Source organism: Vanessa atalanta, chromosome 18 (genome assembly GCF_905147765.1).
Source record: "Vanessa atalanta chromosome 18, ilVanAtal1.2, whole genome shotgun sequence".
NCBI classification, from domain to species: Eukaryota; Metazoa; Arthropoda; class Insecta; order Lepidoptera; family Nymphalidae; genus Vanessa; species Vanessa atalanta.
The window spans coordinates 827,489-846,048 of record NC_061888.1 but is presented as its reverse complement, the minus strand read 5'-3'; the positions used below and the strand labels follow the sequence as shown (position 1 = coordinate 846,048).

General features: G+C 35.1%; 1 protein-coding gene across 2 annotated transcripts; it reads right to left on the bottom strand.

The window, feature by feature from the left end:
• On the bottom strand, nucleotides 1–18,397 carry LOC125070774 (bromodomain adjacent to zinc finger domain protein 1A). Of its 2 annotated transcripts, none has more exons than XM_047680733.1 (24): nucleotides 18,087–18,397; nucleotides 17,562–17,891; nucleotides 15,829–16,018; nucleotides 15,454–15,703; nucleotides 14,710–14,909; nucleotides 13,929–14,214; nucleotides 13,553–13,694; nucleotides 13,176–13,345; nucleotides 12,932–13,056; nucleotides 12,621–12,855; nucleotides 12,229–12,423; nucleotides 11,932–12,110; nucleotides 11,446–11,631; nucleotides 10,642–10,797; nucleotides 10,178–10,310; nucleotides 9,868–10,071; nucleotides 9,255–9,529; nucleotides 8,813–8,925; nucleotides 8,564–8,718; nucleotides 6,007–6,112; nucleotides 5,561–5,625; nucleotides 5,067–5,206; nucleotides 4,596–4,759; nucleotides 1–3,216 (listed from the first exon to the last, which is right to left on the bottom strand). In XM_047680733.1, exons 1-24 carry the CDS (start codon nucleotides 18,197–18,199, stop codon nucleotides 3,078–3,080), a joined length of 4,251 nt encoding a protein of 1,416 aa, XP_047536689.1. In that variant the 5' UTR covers nucleotides 18,200–18,397; the 3' UTR covers nucleotides 1–3,077. The 2 variants fall into 2 exon arrangements, with proteins under 2 accessions (XP_047536689.1, XP_047536690.1); XM_047680734.1 differs by having other exon boundaries at nucleotides 15,505–15,703.
• Nucleotides 18,398–18,560: the final 163 nt, after the last annotated feature.

Genomic DNA, 18,560 nt, shown 5'->3' with positions numbered 1-18,560 from the left:
TCTGTTTCTGGTGCTTTATTCACTACAATATAAATTATTATAAAACTTATAAATTACATCAATAAATAATTGCAGAGAAAAAAATGATAATTAATACCTGAAAAACAGTGTACATACTGAAATTCAACATACTAAGTTAAGAGTTTAATGTTCCTTAAGGAATGCTTTTTGATCGTTTAATAAATTCACTGGGTTGCCATTGGCCAGAATTAATACCAACATTTAATAAATATATCCGACAAAAAAAAAACAATATCCACTCACGTTGCTGGTACGTTTGCTAAATATAGCTCGTTAATTAAAAATTAAGTAAACAAAACATCCTCGCGCGTGGAAAAATTAAATAAAAACAACAATAGACAAAAAAAATCACATTTCAAAGGAATTAATTTAAATATAAACTAGGTCTATGACGCCGATTCTCGGACACATTCTCTGAACAGAAGTAAAAGTATTGTACCATCTCTCTCATGTATAAAATGTAAAAAGATCTTCTATTTATAATAAGCGAAGTTAGCCCAATAAGTTCTGTTTAGAGATTGTGTACATGCTTATATGCTCATAGGTCTAATAATTAACGTTTATATCGAGTACATAAGGTGGAGGAATTAGTGCAGCCAATAATTGTGTACCAAATAACATATTACCTTAATAATAAACATTATATAACAGCTGAATTAAAAACCAACGTCTCTTTCTTCCATCAGTAATTTAACAAATGAAAGATGACCAAGCGTTGTGTAACTAAACAAGTTATGAATGTAAGGAGGATAGACAATTGGTACATTTTGGTTCTACTTCAATCACACGCTTTAATCAAAACTTCGCTTATTTAAGAATAACATCAGGTTTTTTTTGTATAATTAATTATTAAGATATATAGTATGGTCTAGTCGACTCTTTGCAAAGAAAGTAGTATTCTATTTACTTTAACTATATGTATATAATCTCCTATTGTATTAATAGTATACACACAATTTAACATTACATATTTCAACTTTTCAGGCACTGCTTTGTAATATGAATTACGAGTTAAGCACAATGTTATCTAATCCATTTCAGTACAATTAGAACAATTTATGAAAATGGAACTTGAGTTTAAAATACTATCCCAAAATTAAATTTAGTAATGGTTTTAAATCGAACATATATCATAGCTAGGGCAACACTTGTGACCACTCCAAATTATTGCAATATTTTTTTATAACTGAAGAGGCAATCTATGTATGCGCAACTTTATTTGGTTTTTCATTGATGTTCGAGGTTACTGTTAAATAATAAACTACTCACAGTAAATTATTAATTGGACGTTCTCATTTATAGTATCCTTCGCACGAATTATATTGAGATAGTTTATAAATTTATAATACAAAACCGGATTTTTTTTTTGTAAGTTGAACAATTCTGACGAATCAAAAAAGTTACCATTAAACACAAAGATAATTTATCTTAGTTTAAATGTTTTACAATTTATGAAACTGTATGAAATGTTTACAGATCCGTTCACTTAAAAAGTTTTACACCTTCACACTAAATTATAAGTGTTATAAACAAATAAAATCTAATTTGTATATTTTTATGCTTTCATTATGTTTACATTAGACATCTGTGTGCGTAACACTAAGACATCCTATAAGCAAGTAACTAATGCACGCCGTTTATTAACGTGGATGGGGGGCGCCTTTTGTAAGTAAATAGATGTATACTCTGAATACCTCTTGCAAACTGCTAAAATCAAATAATAACTATCTTCACTAAGTTAAAAATTAAAAATCGTAGCATTATAAGTAATAAGTTTACATTACGCTTACAAAGCCTCTCAATAATCATGTGCATCGAAGCATAATTTGAACGAGTTAAATAGAAGTAACAATATAATACTATATACTTAGTAATTTAATATATACATAGTATTTATCCAAAAATAATGGCGAGACGAAATTGCCCAACCATTCAACTTAAACTGAACTCAAGAGAAATATATGTATTATTTATCGGAAAAAAATAAGAACATTTCTTTTGACCTGCAAAAGAGCAACTGAGCAGAGCTAACATAGACTAAATGCAACTATTTCGATACCTTACATACTTATTTGAAATGGCCAAAAGATTTTGTTACTTTCTAAACAGTAAAAGGCACAAAAGCCGTCTTATCGTCAATTTTATCAGATATATGAATAAACAATTACATTCTTAACTTTTAGAAACTATCTTAATTTAAACCTAATTTTTCTTTTGTTTTACACTTAAGATTTTGTTCAAATATACAGGACTCGCTTAATTATCCTCCACAATTGACCAATAAAAAAAAAAAAGATTAACCTAGATTTTTTTTACAAGTTTTTCAACGTGAGCGTTTTATACATCAATTCGATTCTATGGTTTAGTTACATAGATCACAATAATACTACAACTATATAGTCTATGGTACTGATTAAAGCACGACCTATTGAAAACTACCACACTTACCTCAGCGCGTAACTTTTATAATAAAGTGTCCTGCACTACGAAAGGAAGTTTTTAACGAAGCTTTTTTAAGCCTTCAAACAGAGCAACGTTCATAGTTTTCTACAGTCTCCATAATTATTTTTGCAAAACATATTTTACTGTTCGAAAATACTACACTACTTAAGTAATTGAATATAAAACATTACAACAATCACCGAAAGATTATACAAAAATGGAAATATTATTGATCATAATTATTGGTCATTTATCTTGATAAATGACGTGTAATCCCCACTCGTACGCATAATTTTTGTTTCACTTTTTTTTTTTCAATAACGGCAAACAAACGAGACTGAACATATGTGAGAGCAAGATATATTATATCGCTACTCACGCGCATTGATGAGCTATTTTGTTTCTGAGTATTATGTCTATATTACTAAAAACATAATTTGTAATTACTTTGTCTTTGTGAAGTTTGCACATTGCATGTTTGTAATGTTTAAAGGCAACTGAATATTTACAAAAAATGTATTGTTTTGTAATATTTTGTTTATAGTGTTATGTAATAGTTACGCTTTACTTCAATAGAGTAAGTAGTCCGTGAGGCGAGGTGGGGTGACGGTATATCAGTTTAACTTCGGCCTTTTGGCCTTGGGAGCATCTTCATCATCAAGCTCCTCGGTCTCAATGTTGGTATCAGGTAGCGATGGAAGATTTAATTCTGCACAGCGTTTATTAATATATTTCTCCAATCGCATTCCAGCTCTGAAATTGAAAAAAAAAAAAAAGTATTTATATTGCTGCTTGTTCAACTTGTTCTTAAGACATAGTCATTGCCTGCTAATGCACCTCAAAATTGAGTCGATTTAATTTTGTAGACTCATATTTGATTGTATATACATATATAATAGGCTAGTTGACAAAATTTGGAAATTAGTTTAAAACTATAGCTTAGCATCTATTTCACCCCAAAAATATACTATTTTAAGAAAAATAGGTTTTTTATGTTAGTATTTTGAGTTTTTAGAAATGAACTTGAAATTGACCGCGAAAAAGGCCAAGATTGTCATGGCGTCTTGAATGACGTCACACCTCGCGAAACAGTCGTGTTTGTGTATGACAGTCAATTGTGTTTTTTAATAAATAATGAATTCCTCGTATTATAAATACTGTATGGTGCCCCAATGTGAAAGTACAACGATAAAAACGCCAGACAAATTATTCATATACGTACCAAACAATAAATAAATACGAATAAAGTGGTTAAAAATGGCATGGAGGCAAGATGCTCTTATTTTGTCAACTAATTCCACAATTTATTTCTGTGAAGATCATTTCGATGTAAGTATTAAATACAACTTGATATATCTATTTATAAATGTATAGTAAAAGAAATGAATTTAGCAAATATAATATATCACACATAACCTATAAAATGTTAGGACTAGAATAGGATTTTATGATTTGTTTGTGTTAAAATATTATTTTCGTTTTATAAAATGTAATAATTCAAACTCTTCTTATTTTTTTAGTTGCCAAATGATATGACTAATTATACAGAGTATTATATTATGGGTAAAGACACAAGTGCGCATGAAACCAGGTTGTATACCAACGAAGTTCGAATGCCAAGAAGATATATGTTGAAAAAACAAAGTTTGTCAATAATCGCAGAGTGTTTGAAAGATCCAGAACCAAGTAGTACCCCCAGTTTATCTGCCATAATGATAATTGATAGCAACAACGTAGCGTTCCGCGCTTGTTTCGCGAGGTGTGACGTCACGCGACTCTGATTGGTGTTTAATGTCACGTGATTAAATGCCTCATTTTGTCGATTTAATTTTCCAAAAATATAATTAATCTTTTATTATTTTTGTAGAAAAGTTGTTTTTTTATTTACTAATTATCATGGTTAATCATTAGAAACTCAAAGCCATCCGATTTATTATTAGTGGAAACAAGCCTATTGTCCATAGCAGTTATAGTTTACAATTTGCTATACTGTCTAGATAACATTTTTATGAAGATCTAATACATATAAATTAATGTTAAAAATGGAGACAACTTCTCAGGCAGGTTATATATTATCTTCTAACTATAAGTCATCTATGTTAGTTTTAAAAACATACAATATTATCACTCACTTGGCGACAGGATGTGTATCCTTGTTGTACGTGTAGCAGTTTGTGAATATCAACGCGACGTCATTCAGCATCTGTTCATTCGTCTCATAGTCTTCCTCTTCTACTTTTGTCTTGATTGTATTGAAGTCCATCGGCTGATCGATGACATCAAAGTAATCAGGTACCTGTATTCATTATTGTTAATATGAAATAAGAATTATGAAAGTGTGTATTTTCAGTGTTTAAAATATTGTATATTTCGATTTTATAAAGCAGTCAGTTGTTAAGAGTTAAAAATTAATGATTTATTTTTTTCCCATACATATATCTCATCAATTTTTTTTTTATATATCAGAAGGGGAATGTCTGCAGATTAAACTTCCTTAGAACCAATTGTCATATATATAGCACAAGTACCCAACAGAATACACCAATCAGAAGAATCATTAGTTACCATAGACAAAGATGAAAGCCAAATTAAATAGATCTTACCTCTTCAACAGTTACAGGATCATGGAACGGCCAGCTGTCCTTGTGTTTCATGGCGTCTCGCAGCAGCGTCGCCAGTGACTCCGGCTCGAGTCGTGCCCTCTCGAGCGCTTCCCGACTGCGTTTTTTACTTGCCCGCTCTTCTGTAATTTATCATTCATATAATGGCTTAGCGATATTATAACTACTTTTTCATTCATTCATTTGTGTTCGAATGTTCGGCGTTGGAGGGAGAACCTATTATTTATGTGTCAATAATAAAAAAAAGCAAAACCATTTGTATTTAATAACAAGATCCCATTTCATCTATTTTATAGTTCTTACATATCTTATCAAACATCATAAATGTGAAAATTTAAAAGTCAGTCACAAAGTAAATTATTTATTACAAAGGATAATTTCAGTTTATTCAGCAAACTTGAGAGAATAAGCGTGCATACAGTAAGTGATTTCGAACCAAAGTTTAATGGAAAAAAATATTTGAAAACATAACTTACCATGGATACCGTTTGTGAGAGATTTTGATTTTCTACTTGAAGTACCATTTATGTGTTCCTTTGGTCTGAAAAATAAGGTTGATGTTACATATATGCAAATATTTTATCATTATTATATCTGGGTCTGTATATGACTATAATAATCTTTGTGTTTAAAAAAAAAAGTATTAATTTGGCGATAGGGCTTTGCGCAAGCCAAACAACATTACCTTAGTACCAATACAGGTGTAACACAACAGACGTGACATTTTATGACATGTTGGTGGCGCATTGGGAAATGTATTTCATACACTACCAATATTGTATTTATTATACCACCAGTATATCGAGAATGGTGACCACTTACCATCGGGTGGTACATATAAAAAAACACAAGAAACATAACAAACCACAGTTGGCCGTGTGACGGCCGCCAGGTGTAAGGAGTACTTATAATGATAACTCACTTGCGTCCTCTCTTGGAGGAGCCTTGCACAGACGTCTCCTCGCTCGCCCTCGACTTACGCGTCTTCAGCTTCACCAGTGCAGTGTTGTACTCGCTATCCTCAGAATCTGTACATATAAATATAATTACAATGCTTTATGAAATTTTTATGAAAATCTTCATTAATAAGCGAAATAATTCTTGATAAGCGACAGAACGACAATTATTTTAGGCACTTGATCTTAACACCATGTTTTAGTATGATTTTAGTATTTGATCAATGGTTGCCAAGCAAGCGAGAAAAGCAAGCCTGAGTTTCGCAAGTTAAGATGAAAGAGATGTTTTAATGGCGAACCCTTGCCTGTTAAAAGACGATGACGATATTATCGCAATAATAATGTCGATAATTACAAAAACTGCATTACAAACAGCTGACAAGTTATCGATATAAATTTAGCCCAAGAATTGTCGCCGTCGACGACGAACAGAAGCAAAAACCAACCAAGCTGACATGAGAGGTATTCGACATGCTATAAGAGAAGACGATTATGAAAAGCAATGACTAAAACCATATATAATAAATAATAGTTATTTATTTGTCCCATATATAATAGTATTCATACAAGTTGTAACTTCGTATAGTTGTTATAGACACTAGCTATGATTCTGTCTTTTTAAAAGGTTAATTATTATTATTACAAAAAAAATTATCCCAGAAAGTCTTGCACACCGGTACCGCCTCTATTGCTAAATTTAATAAAAAATCCGGCTATTGAAATTTTTAATCTATACCAAAATTTTACAAAAATAAACCTGCTGAGTATATTTCGTTGGTTCTTCTTAAGTCGGGGTATTTTCTTTTCCGAACCGGTGTTAGTTTTTACTTTGACTATCAATAAATGTAAATTTGCTATACAAGCCGGATATTAGGTAGTTTAAAACGACTTTGAATATTTATTAAATTAATTAGCCTTAAGTAGAGCAATAATTTTGAAATGTTACTGAAAACTCAAATCAGCTAAAGGCTTCCTATATTCTCATCAAAGATAAACAAAGACCATGCTATTAGCAAATGAAAACAAGATGCAAGCCCAGCATTAGATGAGATGAAAAAAAATGCGTTTTTATACCGGAACTGGTACAAGGTTGCGGTTCATATTGCATGCGCATAAAGATTTGGAAATGGATAAGAACTAAATACAATGATATGATAAATTATTATTTGAGTATGTAATTGTTTAGATTACATTCATCTACCAAAAGTATTTTTTAAATATTTTAAGAATAGTTTAATTACATAATAAGTCCTTTTTGTCCATATGTTTCAATGATATCGCGCTAATTTAATGAAATGTTTATTTGTACTCAATCCTCCTCTGGTTGAAAAAGGCAATACGTTTCCGTAGTATTTAATTGACATACATCTATACATCATGTTATCTAGCCTACTTAAAATCAGTGAAAAAAAAATCCGATGAATTCCGATCTCCGAGTACCAGCACCGGCTAGAATGGCAGCGAGAGTTAGGCTCGAACGAAAGAGTGAGTGAAGTGAGTGGAGTGAGCGGCAGCGAGAGGGCAGAGGGACGAACCCGAGGAGTCCCTGCGCGCGTAGCGCTGCGCGTGCGACGGCGCCGCGGCCGCGCAGCGACGCCGGCCCGCCTCTTGACAACGACGTTAACAATTGAATTACACAAACTTACGCTATTGCAACGGTATGTTCTTAAAAACCTAATCGGAAAAGGATGTAATCGAATATTTTTTTTTACTTTCCTACTCATAAAATATTCTATGGCGTCGTTTATATTTTTTATTTACATCAGAATTTATATTATGCGATCCGAAGGAGAACAGAAACGTAAGTGACAATCGTCACTCGAATGGTACAGTTTGCATAAAAATGTTTTGTATAAATAGTTTTTTTTTTTTATTTTGAGATCGTTCATTATGAATACTTGGTACTGAGGCTTAATTTGTATGGTAATGATAAATAAATAAATTATCTGGGTCTCAGTAGTAAGTACAGAATATTTTTTGGCATTAATTATAAAAAAATCAATTACTTTTTGTTATAAAGGTAAAATACATGCATTAAGAAAAAAGCAGCAGCAACGACTGAATCGATAATGACTACTCTAAGAATGGTGCAGTGATATGCGGAATTAAAGAGCAATATGCACATCGAACCATTCGGTTCGTAGTTTTTTTTCTATGTTATTAATTTTAATATAAGATAATTTGCGTAACACTAGGGTGGTGGGGCAATACAACTATGGCGAAAATCCGTTCCTATTCTTATTAGGATCGCATAGCTAATTCAGCTACTGAGGAACATTCTCACGCGGGTTCGAATTCCTTCTTTATTTAATCCACATGGCTGGTGCGAAGGATATAATAAATTTTGTAATGCATTCAAGCCAAAAGCAACATCGACTAAAACATAGCATAAACATATCGGTGTATTTTTGTAGGACCGGAGTGAGGTCCTCAAAGTCCAAATTTGAATTCCTTAGCGCGCACAGCGCTCGGTCACCGGCACTCGGGCGTAAGAGTGTACGCTAGCGGAGAGCTCCCGCCTACCTCGCTCGGGCGCCTGGCAGGCGTCGCACAGGAAGCGGCGCGAGAGGCGCTGGCGCGGCGCGGCGCACTCGGCGTGCAGGCGCGCGCCGCACGCGCGGCACTCGGCCGCCAGCCGCCCGCCGCTGCCGCACGCCGCGCACAGCGCCACCGCCGCGCTGCGGGCACCGCGGCGGAGGGTTAGACTGACTCTGAGCCGCTCGGCGGACACGTTGAATACCCGAGTTGAACGTTTCGACTCCTCGGTGTTACCTGTCGTCTAGTGCGTCCTCGGCGTCTTCGTCCGTGTAAAGTTTTCTACGTTTCCTCGGCGTTTTCTCCTTCGGTTTACATTGATCGCAGAACCAGTCGCCTTCCGGTACTTTCTGAGGATATAAAAAAAATCATAGTGAAGACTAGAACGCACCGAGAGAGCGATCGTTAAGCATCATGCAATAATAAAATGAATTGCAAAGTATGGTATGAGGTAGGAGAGAATTGAGGAGAGTGAAAGAGTTAGTGAATTTATCTCTAGTCTAATTTATTTATATTTATCGTTTATTACCTTCTTCTTTAAGCCCAACTGATTGCATAGGAACAAAAAAATCAATATATAGTAGAGAAAGTATAAAATATATGTCATATCTATCTAGATCGAGAGATATGAATATCACAAAAACTCGATCGATCGACTAGATTAAATGTCACGACGAACCGAGAGCTTGGGCTTGAGGCAGTAGAGGTGGTGGCCCTTGTTGCAGCCGTCGCACAGCAGCATGTTGTCGGGGTCGGCGCGACGGCGACACACGCGGCAGCTGGCGTGCAGCACGCTGGCCGCCCAGCTCACGCTGCTGTCCAGCGCCAGAAGGTGCAGCACCAGTGACGCGAAGCTGCGGCTCTCCATCAGCGACACCTCCCAGCGCTCCAGCGCCTCCAGGTCCATCGGCTTGTTCCTGGCTTCACGGTCCTTGCGCTCCTTCTCGTCGAGACCTGGTGATTGGAAGTTAAATTAGCTTTAGACCTTTATATGCCTTGATTCGGGCTCGTAATATATAAAAACAATAACAATCTTGAAGAATATTCGACAGCAGAGAATCAATCCGTCGCAACCAGAGAGAGTTATGCGTAGGACCGATGTCTTTACGTGCTTAACGAGAGGCGGTGTTCTAACACTACTAACATTCATGGGCTGCTATTGAGTATGTCTTGAAAGAAAAATTCAATGATTTTTGTAAGTGACATCTTGGACCTCTGCAGTCGTACCACACTAGCACTAGCTAAAAGCGGCGCAAGCAATAAGGCGGTAAATATAATAGTAATATATTTACCAAGTGGTCGCTTGAGATATTTCTGGTGTATCGACTGTGCGACTTGCAGCAAGGCACTCGCAAGCCCTCGTACTACGTCGGGCTTCGCGCCGCTGTCCTCTTCGGGCTCCGTCTTTACACCGTTAACTTTCGGTGTTTCCAACCAGTGACCAGGATCCCGGTATTTATTCTCTGCTATCGTTTCCAACTCTGATTGATCTATATCTGTGAAAAAAATAGAACTTTAGCTATATATTATATAGAAGAAACACTATTCAAATATTTGAACTAAAAAAGCTTATTTCGGTTAAATTATTCCCAGTGTACCTACCAGTAGGTAGTTTGAGGTGACCATCGGGCTGGTGGTAATCATCGCGGAACTGTTTCCCCGGCCCCCAGCTGAGGTAGTCGGCCTGCTTGTCGTACCCGCGCAGCATTATAGTGCCGCGCCACGCCTCGCGGTCCTGCTCACATACAACTTGTTACAATAAAAACCTAGTTTCTAAAGCTTATACCTGCAAATCTAATCTCATGCCTGAGCATTGCACTCACGTTTTGACATGTCAGTTTAGTTTGGTAAGTATTGACAAACTTTATTACTACCTATAAAAAAATTTTAAATAAGAACAAAATAAATGTGCGAAAGACATATATTGATATAATATATCTTCCTGAAGTTTTCAATAATTATTATGATCGAATTTCGATCTATTATTCACACTAATTAATATAATGTATGAAATCAAACATATTTTTTATATAAACATTCAACAAAATCAGATACACAACAATTACCTTAACTTTCAATGCACCGAGACATCCATGGAAGATCTTCTCTTCCAGTTCAAGGATGTGATCTCGCAAGGACAGTTCTAAAGCTTCGGATAGAGAACAATCGGGGGGCACGTATAGAGACGGCTGTATTTTCCTCGGTCTCGTCGATGGTGCGTGCTGAGTGAAGACAAATCATTGGTTATCTGATACACATTGAAAATGATAATGCAAAAAGTAATTAATTTTAATTAAAAATATATTATTTTTAATTCATTAGCTATTTTATAATAAACAATTTACTTAAAAAATTATAACACAAAGGTGACGTCCAGTAAATTTGTAATTGAAAGGGTTTTATAAAGCTTACTCCTCCACACTGCTATAGTGAGGGTTAGCGGATACACATGTGGTCAATTTTCTTTATCACATATAGGTTTTGACAGAAAGACATTAGTAATTTAAGAAATATTCCCAAGGTTGGTGGTAAACTTGGCAACTACGATTTTAAGTTCTTCCGATTTTATGAGCCCTTAACATTAACCATAAATTAACCCTTCAAAATTGTATTGGCCAGTCATTAACCCTTCAAACCAAATCACTAAAATACTAAATATTACTGTTTGGCAGTAGAATACATGATGAGTAACTACTCAGACACTTTTGCACAAAATCCTACCATCATGAATATTCGAAGCAGTCTTCAGTCAAAATGGCTCTGCTCTATATTACCATACAGATCATACTAGTGTTGTTCTTATAACAAGATTCGTCATATTATTGTGATAGTATATACATTTATAAAAATAAAACTTCAATATTGCTTACCGGAGTCACTGTAGGAGAGAGTAAATGCAATGGACACTTCTTAACATAATCTATAATATTCGCCTTATCGAGCTCTAAAGTCTGTCGTAGGTCACTCTCTCGCAGGCCACGTTTGTTTAGAGACTCTATAAGTGCCTCTATTTGTTCTTCTGTGTTGTACACCCACCATTGTGGTCTAAAGTCACCCTGGAGAAAAATAAAAACCTATATTAGCTTTCTTCTCATCCAAATGATGATCTGAATGATTCATAGATCTTTTGATGTATAATTATTTTATTATATCATCATCAAACATAATATAGTGTCAAGTAAATATGGAATTAACATTTAACAGTTATTTTTTCATACATATCCTTACCAAATTAATAAGTATTATTTAAAATATAAACTATACTTTACTGTATAGATATTTTTTTAAGGATAAATCACTCATTACTTGATCTCATATCACTGTACCAACCATTATATTATTTAATACCAACTGACCTTCCCATGCACGTAGCATGTGTCGATATGTGCAGAACAAACGAGTAAGTCGCGACATTGCTGCACAACCGCGTCCGAGCCGTTAAGCTTTTGACTTAGTCCATTCAAGTTGGCAAGTGGCTTCTTTGGGGAGCTACCGCGAGAATTTGCTCCCGATTCGTTCTCTTTGTCGCTTCCCGCTGAGAAAGTATACACAAAGAAAAATTTAATATCACATTGATAATATTTGTTCTTATTACATATACAATATTAACCAACGAAATAATACATTATCAAACGTAATTTTTACACTCTCACCCTGCTCCTTCTGGCGCTCTCGATCTCGTTCGGAGTGGAAGAGCTCCGTGACGTAGGCCATGACGTCATCACACGGCGCGGGGGGCGGTGGGAGGGGTTTGTTGCGACACGGCCCGCGAGGCTCCGCCCCCGCCTCTACGAACAGCCCGGCGACGCGTCGGGTCAGCCAGTATCGACGAAAGGCGCGGTCTGTGCCTGGAAGTAGGAAATTGTATTTTTTTACAAATCCATTACATTCATTTTAAATAACTTTTAATGTCTTAAACAATTGTAAACATTCACAAAAAGAAAAACAGTCAGAGGGGTCTAGATTACTAAATAAAACAGGTTTTTTTTTAGAATAAATTTTGAGTATTCGCCCATCGGGGTTATATTAATTTAATTGAACTTACCAACATAAGTTGTATGGTCGAAAAGTTGAGCTTGCATCTCCTTCAACTTCTTCTCATATTCCGCTCTCTTAATGTCACTATCTTTCTTTAGTTTTTCTATGGCTTCTTTCAACTCCTCGTCTGCTGCCTTTGCTTTGTCACCAGTTAGTTTGAGCTCCTCTTTCTTTTGTGCACTCTCTTTCTTGAGCTCAATGCGGGCAGCTGATAGTTGGGGTTCACGTTTGCGTTCATTTATCTAAATATAAAAAATGTATTAAATGTAATAAAAAAAGCAATAAGAACATTATAATGATATACAAGACTCAATATACCTGTAAAGTCCTCAAGGCATGTTTCAAGTTTTTGTATTCCTCCAACTTCTCCTCAACCTGGTCACGAACTGTCGCATAGCTCATAATTTGATTCATAAGGCACTGTAAAATCTGGAACTTATCATCTGAAAATGGAACAATTTTAAACTTCAGTTGGACTTTTACCGGCCAATATTAGAAGCCCGTATTATCTCTTAGAGGAGGCAAACATGCCCATCATCGACCGGCGTCGAACGTGGCTCACCCAGCGGCAGGTCGGCGAGGTGGCGCGCGCGCAGGCGGCGCAGGGCGGCGGGGCGCGACGTGCGCAGGCGCAGCGCGGGGTCGTCGGCGCTGCTGTAGCCGCCGCGCTGGTGCAGGCGCCACGCCGCGCAGCGCGAGCCCGCCGCGCCGCCCGACGACAGCAGGTGCAGCCTGCGGGCATGCGGGCGCGTCAGCCGGGCCGGCTCGCACCGGCCGCGGAGAGCGGACAAGCGAGGACGAGGCGTAATATGTACTTAATAATTATGAAGGTGAATGAGTTCATTTCCTAAAATAACTTAAGTATATGTAACTTTTTCGTTCATATTTTATTTTATATGTGTTATGTATGAAGTAATCGATGAGAAGACGAGTACTGACCGCAGCACCTCGCTAACGGTAGTGGGGTCGAGCGGCAGCTTGCTGAGCGCGGTGCCGAGGTAGGTCTGCGTCCACTTGCCGGCCTTCGTGGCCAGCTCGATCGCGCGCAACGTGTCCACGCCGCTGTCCGGCTGGACAACCTCTGTAATGGACCATAACAATGTGCATACAATTTTTTATTATTATTTCATTGTTATTCATCTAGTGATGTCGGTACAGTCGATTGTTGGGCCGAAATAGAAACTTATTTTAAAGATTAAGATGTTGAAAAAATAAAAATGAATAATATTTCGTCCATTCTAAGAGAAGCTGGAAGCTATTCTGTCTTGGTGTGCAATCAATTGTTTTGATGTTGTTATATCAGACCATATCTTACCAACAGACTCTTGAATCCGATTGCTTTCATTATATTCTTCAGCTTCGTCCTCTTGCAAGGAGAATATTGTTGTAAGTAGCATTTGTACTAGTTCACTAAATATCCAAGCATGTTCTTTATGTGTCAACGATTTTCTAAAAGTCTCAAAGTCTAGTTCATTGTGAAAAACATCTTTGACTTTTAACAGCTCAGAGAAATTATGTACAAATTCTAGCACAGAGAGGAAATCTCCAAAGTGCTTATGTGGAATCCCTTCTACTTCGACTGGAGTGCCTTTTGGTATAATCTGTAGAAAAAAAAAACCATATCAATTCATATTGTACATTGTTTCAAATAAAGAGTACTCTTGAAATTTTTTTATGGTTCATATAAATGTATTAAGGGTTCTGATAAATATTAAGGTCTGTTAGGTACTGATTAAACAACCATATTTTAAAATCTTATAGAAATACTAAACTATATCTAAATAGATAGACATTCATCAGTGTAGCCACTCATCAAGAGTTCTACTCCCCGAAATCCATCAAAATGGAACACAGCAATAAGTATTAATAGAAAAAATTGATTAAAAGTGTAGTGTATCTATTACCTAACACAGGACTAACACATGAATCCTAAATTTATTGGATTATTCCCAAGTAAGGTGACCATATCTTAATTTTTTTATTAAATGATATATTTTGATGTTTAATAAGTCCTATTAATTTATTTTGCCACAGCAAAATGTAAATTCTAATATGGTCTACAAACTCAGTTTTCTAAGATCAATGTCAAACTATACCTTGTGATCTTCCAACTCCTGGTCTTCCTTAACTTTGTGCCACTCCTTCATATATGCCATAAGTCTCGCATTTTTCTCCTTCTTCTTTGCTTTCTCTTCCTCTCTTCGCTGACGCATTTGATCTTCTGCTCTTCTCATCTTATCCGCCAATTCTTGCGCCGATTTTCTTGCTTCTGGGTCCATTGGTGTTTTAGGCTTTACTGTAGTCAAAAAATACATATTAAGTGACTGTTACATATATTGTAGGCAGTATTTCTTACAGTAACTATAATATTTCGCATAGTAATAATTTGATGATACTGTTAGAAGCAATTAAAACAATGAATACTTATACCTTTGGATTTTAACAAAACTACAAGAAGGATAGCTTGTTAATACAAGGAGGAACAGTAACTTGTTACTGTTGCTATATAAATACTTAAAATTAGAATAAACTAAATAAACAGTTAACTCAAGCCTCTGCATTTCCGTTTCCAACTGATAGCAACTATACTATTTTTTTATATATACTAATAAATTAACTATAATCTTTTTGCATAGCCAAATGTATATAATCCAGAATGGAGAAGGATTCAGAATGTAATATTATTAAATAAAGAGCTGCACTTTGCAGTGTCACCCGCTTTAAATTTATACTATTGACTTGACAAGAGTGATATTCATATTCCTGTACTTATATATTACTAAGACAATTGACAAGTAAGTGTAATACAATATTGATTAAAATAATCTGTATTTGTATACCTTCTGTCTTATCTGTTTTTTTGATAAATTTGTCCATAGATTCTTGTCTACCTTTCTTATCTGGACTAGGTCTCTTCAGCGACTTATTTAGTTTAGATGCTGAACCAGGCTTCATTGGCATCTTTGAGGATGACGGCGGAGACATGCTTGTCTTTATGAGTTTCTTTGATGATGGGAAATCTGGTGGATTTCCTGTGAAGATCTGGTCGAAGTTAACTTTGGCTATGTTGTATTTTTCTATTGCTGATGTCTAAAAACAAAATAATTAATTTAAGACAGTTAATAATACATTTCTTTAATTCTTACTCATTACACAACTGCTTATTTAAGCTTAGTCATATTTACTTTGCTTGTAGTTAGTTATTAGTAACATACCTTAATACCAATTATATTTCCCGGTGCAACAAATTGTTTTAGGAACAGTCGATTTTTGTCCCTTGTATAGATGCCTTTACGACGACGAACCCTGTCATAAGGTGCTGTGCCAATCTGTCCTGCAGCGGCTGGGTCATCATCAAATTGTTCCACTTCATAGCAATATGCCGAAGCCGGGAGCATGCTTTTACTACAAGAACAATCACAAATTAATTTATATTTGACGATAAAGTATGTTATTATAGATATAATTGAGATTAGGAGGTATATATTTAAATTCAACTCTTAGATCAACTATGCATTCATGGCTTTTATATAATTTTCATAATATATATAAATATATATTTATATATACCTATATTAATACCTAGATTTTATTCCAAATTATGTACTGACGACATATTAATAAAATTTTAAAAGCAAGCTGTCCTCAACAATATATTTGATAACAATATTTTCAAGTAATATAATTACCCTTCTCAAGTATAGAATATTCTATAATAACTGTTTCTTTTTTTTAATTAATTATATGTTGATTGGTTTTATTTTTATATTCAGTTTAAAAAGCTTATATAAATTGATGCAATTAAAAATTTTAATACCATATTTGCATATAGATTTTTCTCATCAATTTAAACTGTGTACATATAATGAACAAATTCATTCAATAATTACAAATCTTTAACAATACCAAATTATTGGAATAAAACATCTATATTAATATACAAAGATAGATGAAACCAGAGTTACTACATGCATGCTATATACTGCAAGCCCGCCTGGGTAGGTACCACCCACTCATCAAATATTCTACCGCCAAACAACAGTAGTCAGTATTGTTGTGTTCCGGTTTGAAGGGTGAGCGAGCCAGTGTAACTACAGGCACAAGGGACATGACATCTTGGTTCCCAAGGTTGGTAGCACATTGGTAAAATGCGAAATGATTAATATTTTTTACAGTACTAATGTCTAGATGCAGTGATCCACTAACCATCAGGTGGCCCATTAGCAAGTCCACCTACATTTATAAAATAATTACAGTTTAATCAAATCTAATTTCACTCTCACATCTACCCTTAAATATTGTATTTTCTTGCTTCTTGGTCCATTGGTTCGATGACCTTTTTTGTGTTACATATTAGTGTACTGCTTGCATGAAAGGTGGATTTAATGTCTCTGCATAACCTAGCAGGCAACCTCATATACATATCACACAAGTATGTATCAAAGATAAAGTAAAAGTAAGAAGTCTTATTAGAACATAACATAATTGAACTTGACAAACATTTCCATCATATCAAAGAACCTGTTTATGAATAAAAATTACCAATTAAATTTAGAACCAATAAATGAGTGGTTCTAGAAGTGGAATAAATTTAAATATATATGTTTAAGTAAAAAAATTGATTAACTCCACTTCTAAGATCTATATGAATGTAAAATGTAAATTATTTGTATAACTCAACAATTTTTAAGTGAAAAATGACTGTTAAATATATTATTTAGATGGAAATTGTCATGTTTATAATTATTAACAAGAATTCTTACTATATTTGGTGTCATTTTTAACCGTGATTAAACATTTTCCTTATAAACTTTAATCAATGTGATAAGAAGCCACTCAAATAACAATTAATATGTTTAAATGCATAAATATATATTTATTTTATATATCATTTTATTTTTATTTTACTCATAAAAAAATGCAACAAAACACTGTCTGGATGACTTACCTATCTGGATGCTGTTTCTGTGCTGTGACGGAGAGTACATGTGCCTCTCTCCAAATATCACCTTCAAGACAGGCTTCTACGGTCTCACCAACAAAGAACCTTTTCCTCACATAATTGAACAGATCCTCTGACATCTCTGCAAATGAGCTCCTCTTGGTCTTTGTTGCCAGGTACAGGATTGGTATCCGGAGCTCCATGGGAAAATCCTTTAATGATCTCCGGGCTGCCTTCTCGCTTTCCAAGGCTTCTGCATACGTCAGGTTATTCTTCCCCGTCATTTCACATGTCCACACCATTGAATTGACCAGTATGATCCTTTCACAATATTCCCTGCGAAAATAATCGGAAAATGTTGAATAAACATCACGAAAAAATGACGCGCACCGATAAAATTGTGAAACGTTGTGTCACGCTCGCGTTAATGCACAGCCTGCCGCGCGGAATCAATGTCAACCGTCCTCTTAGCACACATTTGATTAAGATATTCGCAAAATGCGCGAAAATTATGTTTCTTATTTTACTCACTCATAATCCTTGAATATCTCGTCGGTGATCTCGCAGTGGAACACCTCATCGTCGTCCCGCAAATACTCCGACACATTTGATTTCTCAAAGGCTTTTCTTTTCAACAGAGGCATGTTAAGAGTTCGCGGGTCAGAACGGTGGGAAAACGTATAACAATAAGTTCTACAATAACACTTTTATAGATATCACTTAACTTCTTCCGGCACATCGATAGCCGTAATCTTTCTTGTAAAACATTAGTAGTATATTAACAATTATCAAGATTAGTAAAGTGAAAATTGTTGCGTGGTTTCGGTTGACAAGCCAAAAAACGGCGCGCTAGGCGCTTCTTTTTACGCCAGAAACATATGAACTGTGTGGCTCACATTAAAAAACTACTATTTGGTAGACTTTTAACAGATTTTATAGATATATTTTGTATTTTTTTACGAATGTACAAGACATTATACTGTGTTTTCAAATATGTAATAAATA

Coding starts and splice junctions, on each gene's coding strand:
- LOC125070774 (XM_047680733.1), bottom strand. CDS start 18,199: ATGCCTCTGTTGAAAAGAAAAGCCTTTGAGAAATCAAATGTGTCGGAG. Junction 15,704..15,828: donor GAAATATAATTGGTATTAAG/GTATGTTACTAA, acceptor TTTTGTTTTTAG/ACATCAGCAATAGAAAAATA. Junction 9,530..9,867: donor ATATCTCAAGCGACCACTTG/GTAAATATATTA, acceptor TCCAATCACCAG/GTCTCGACGAGAAGGAGCGC.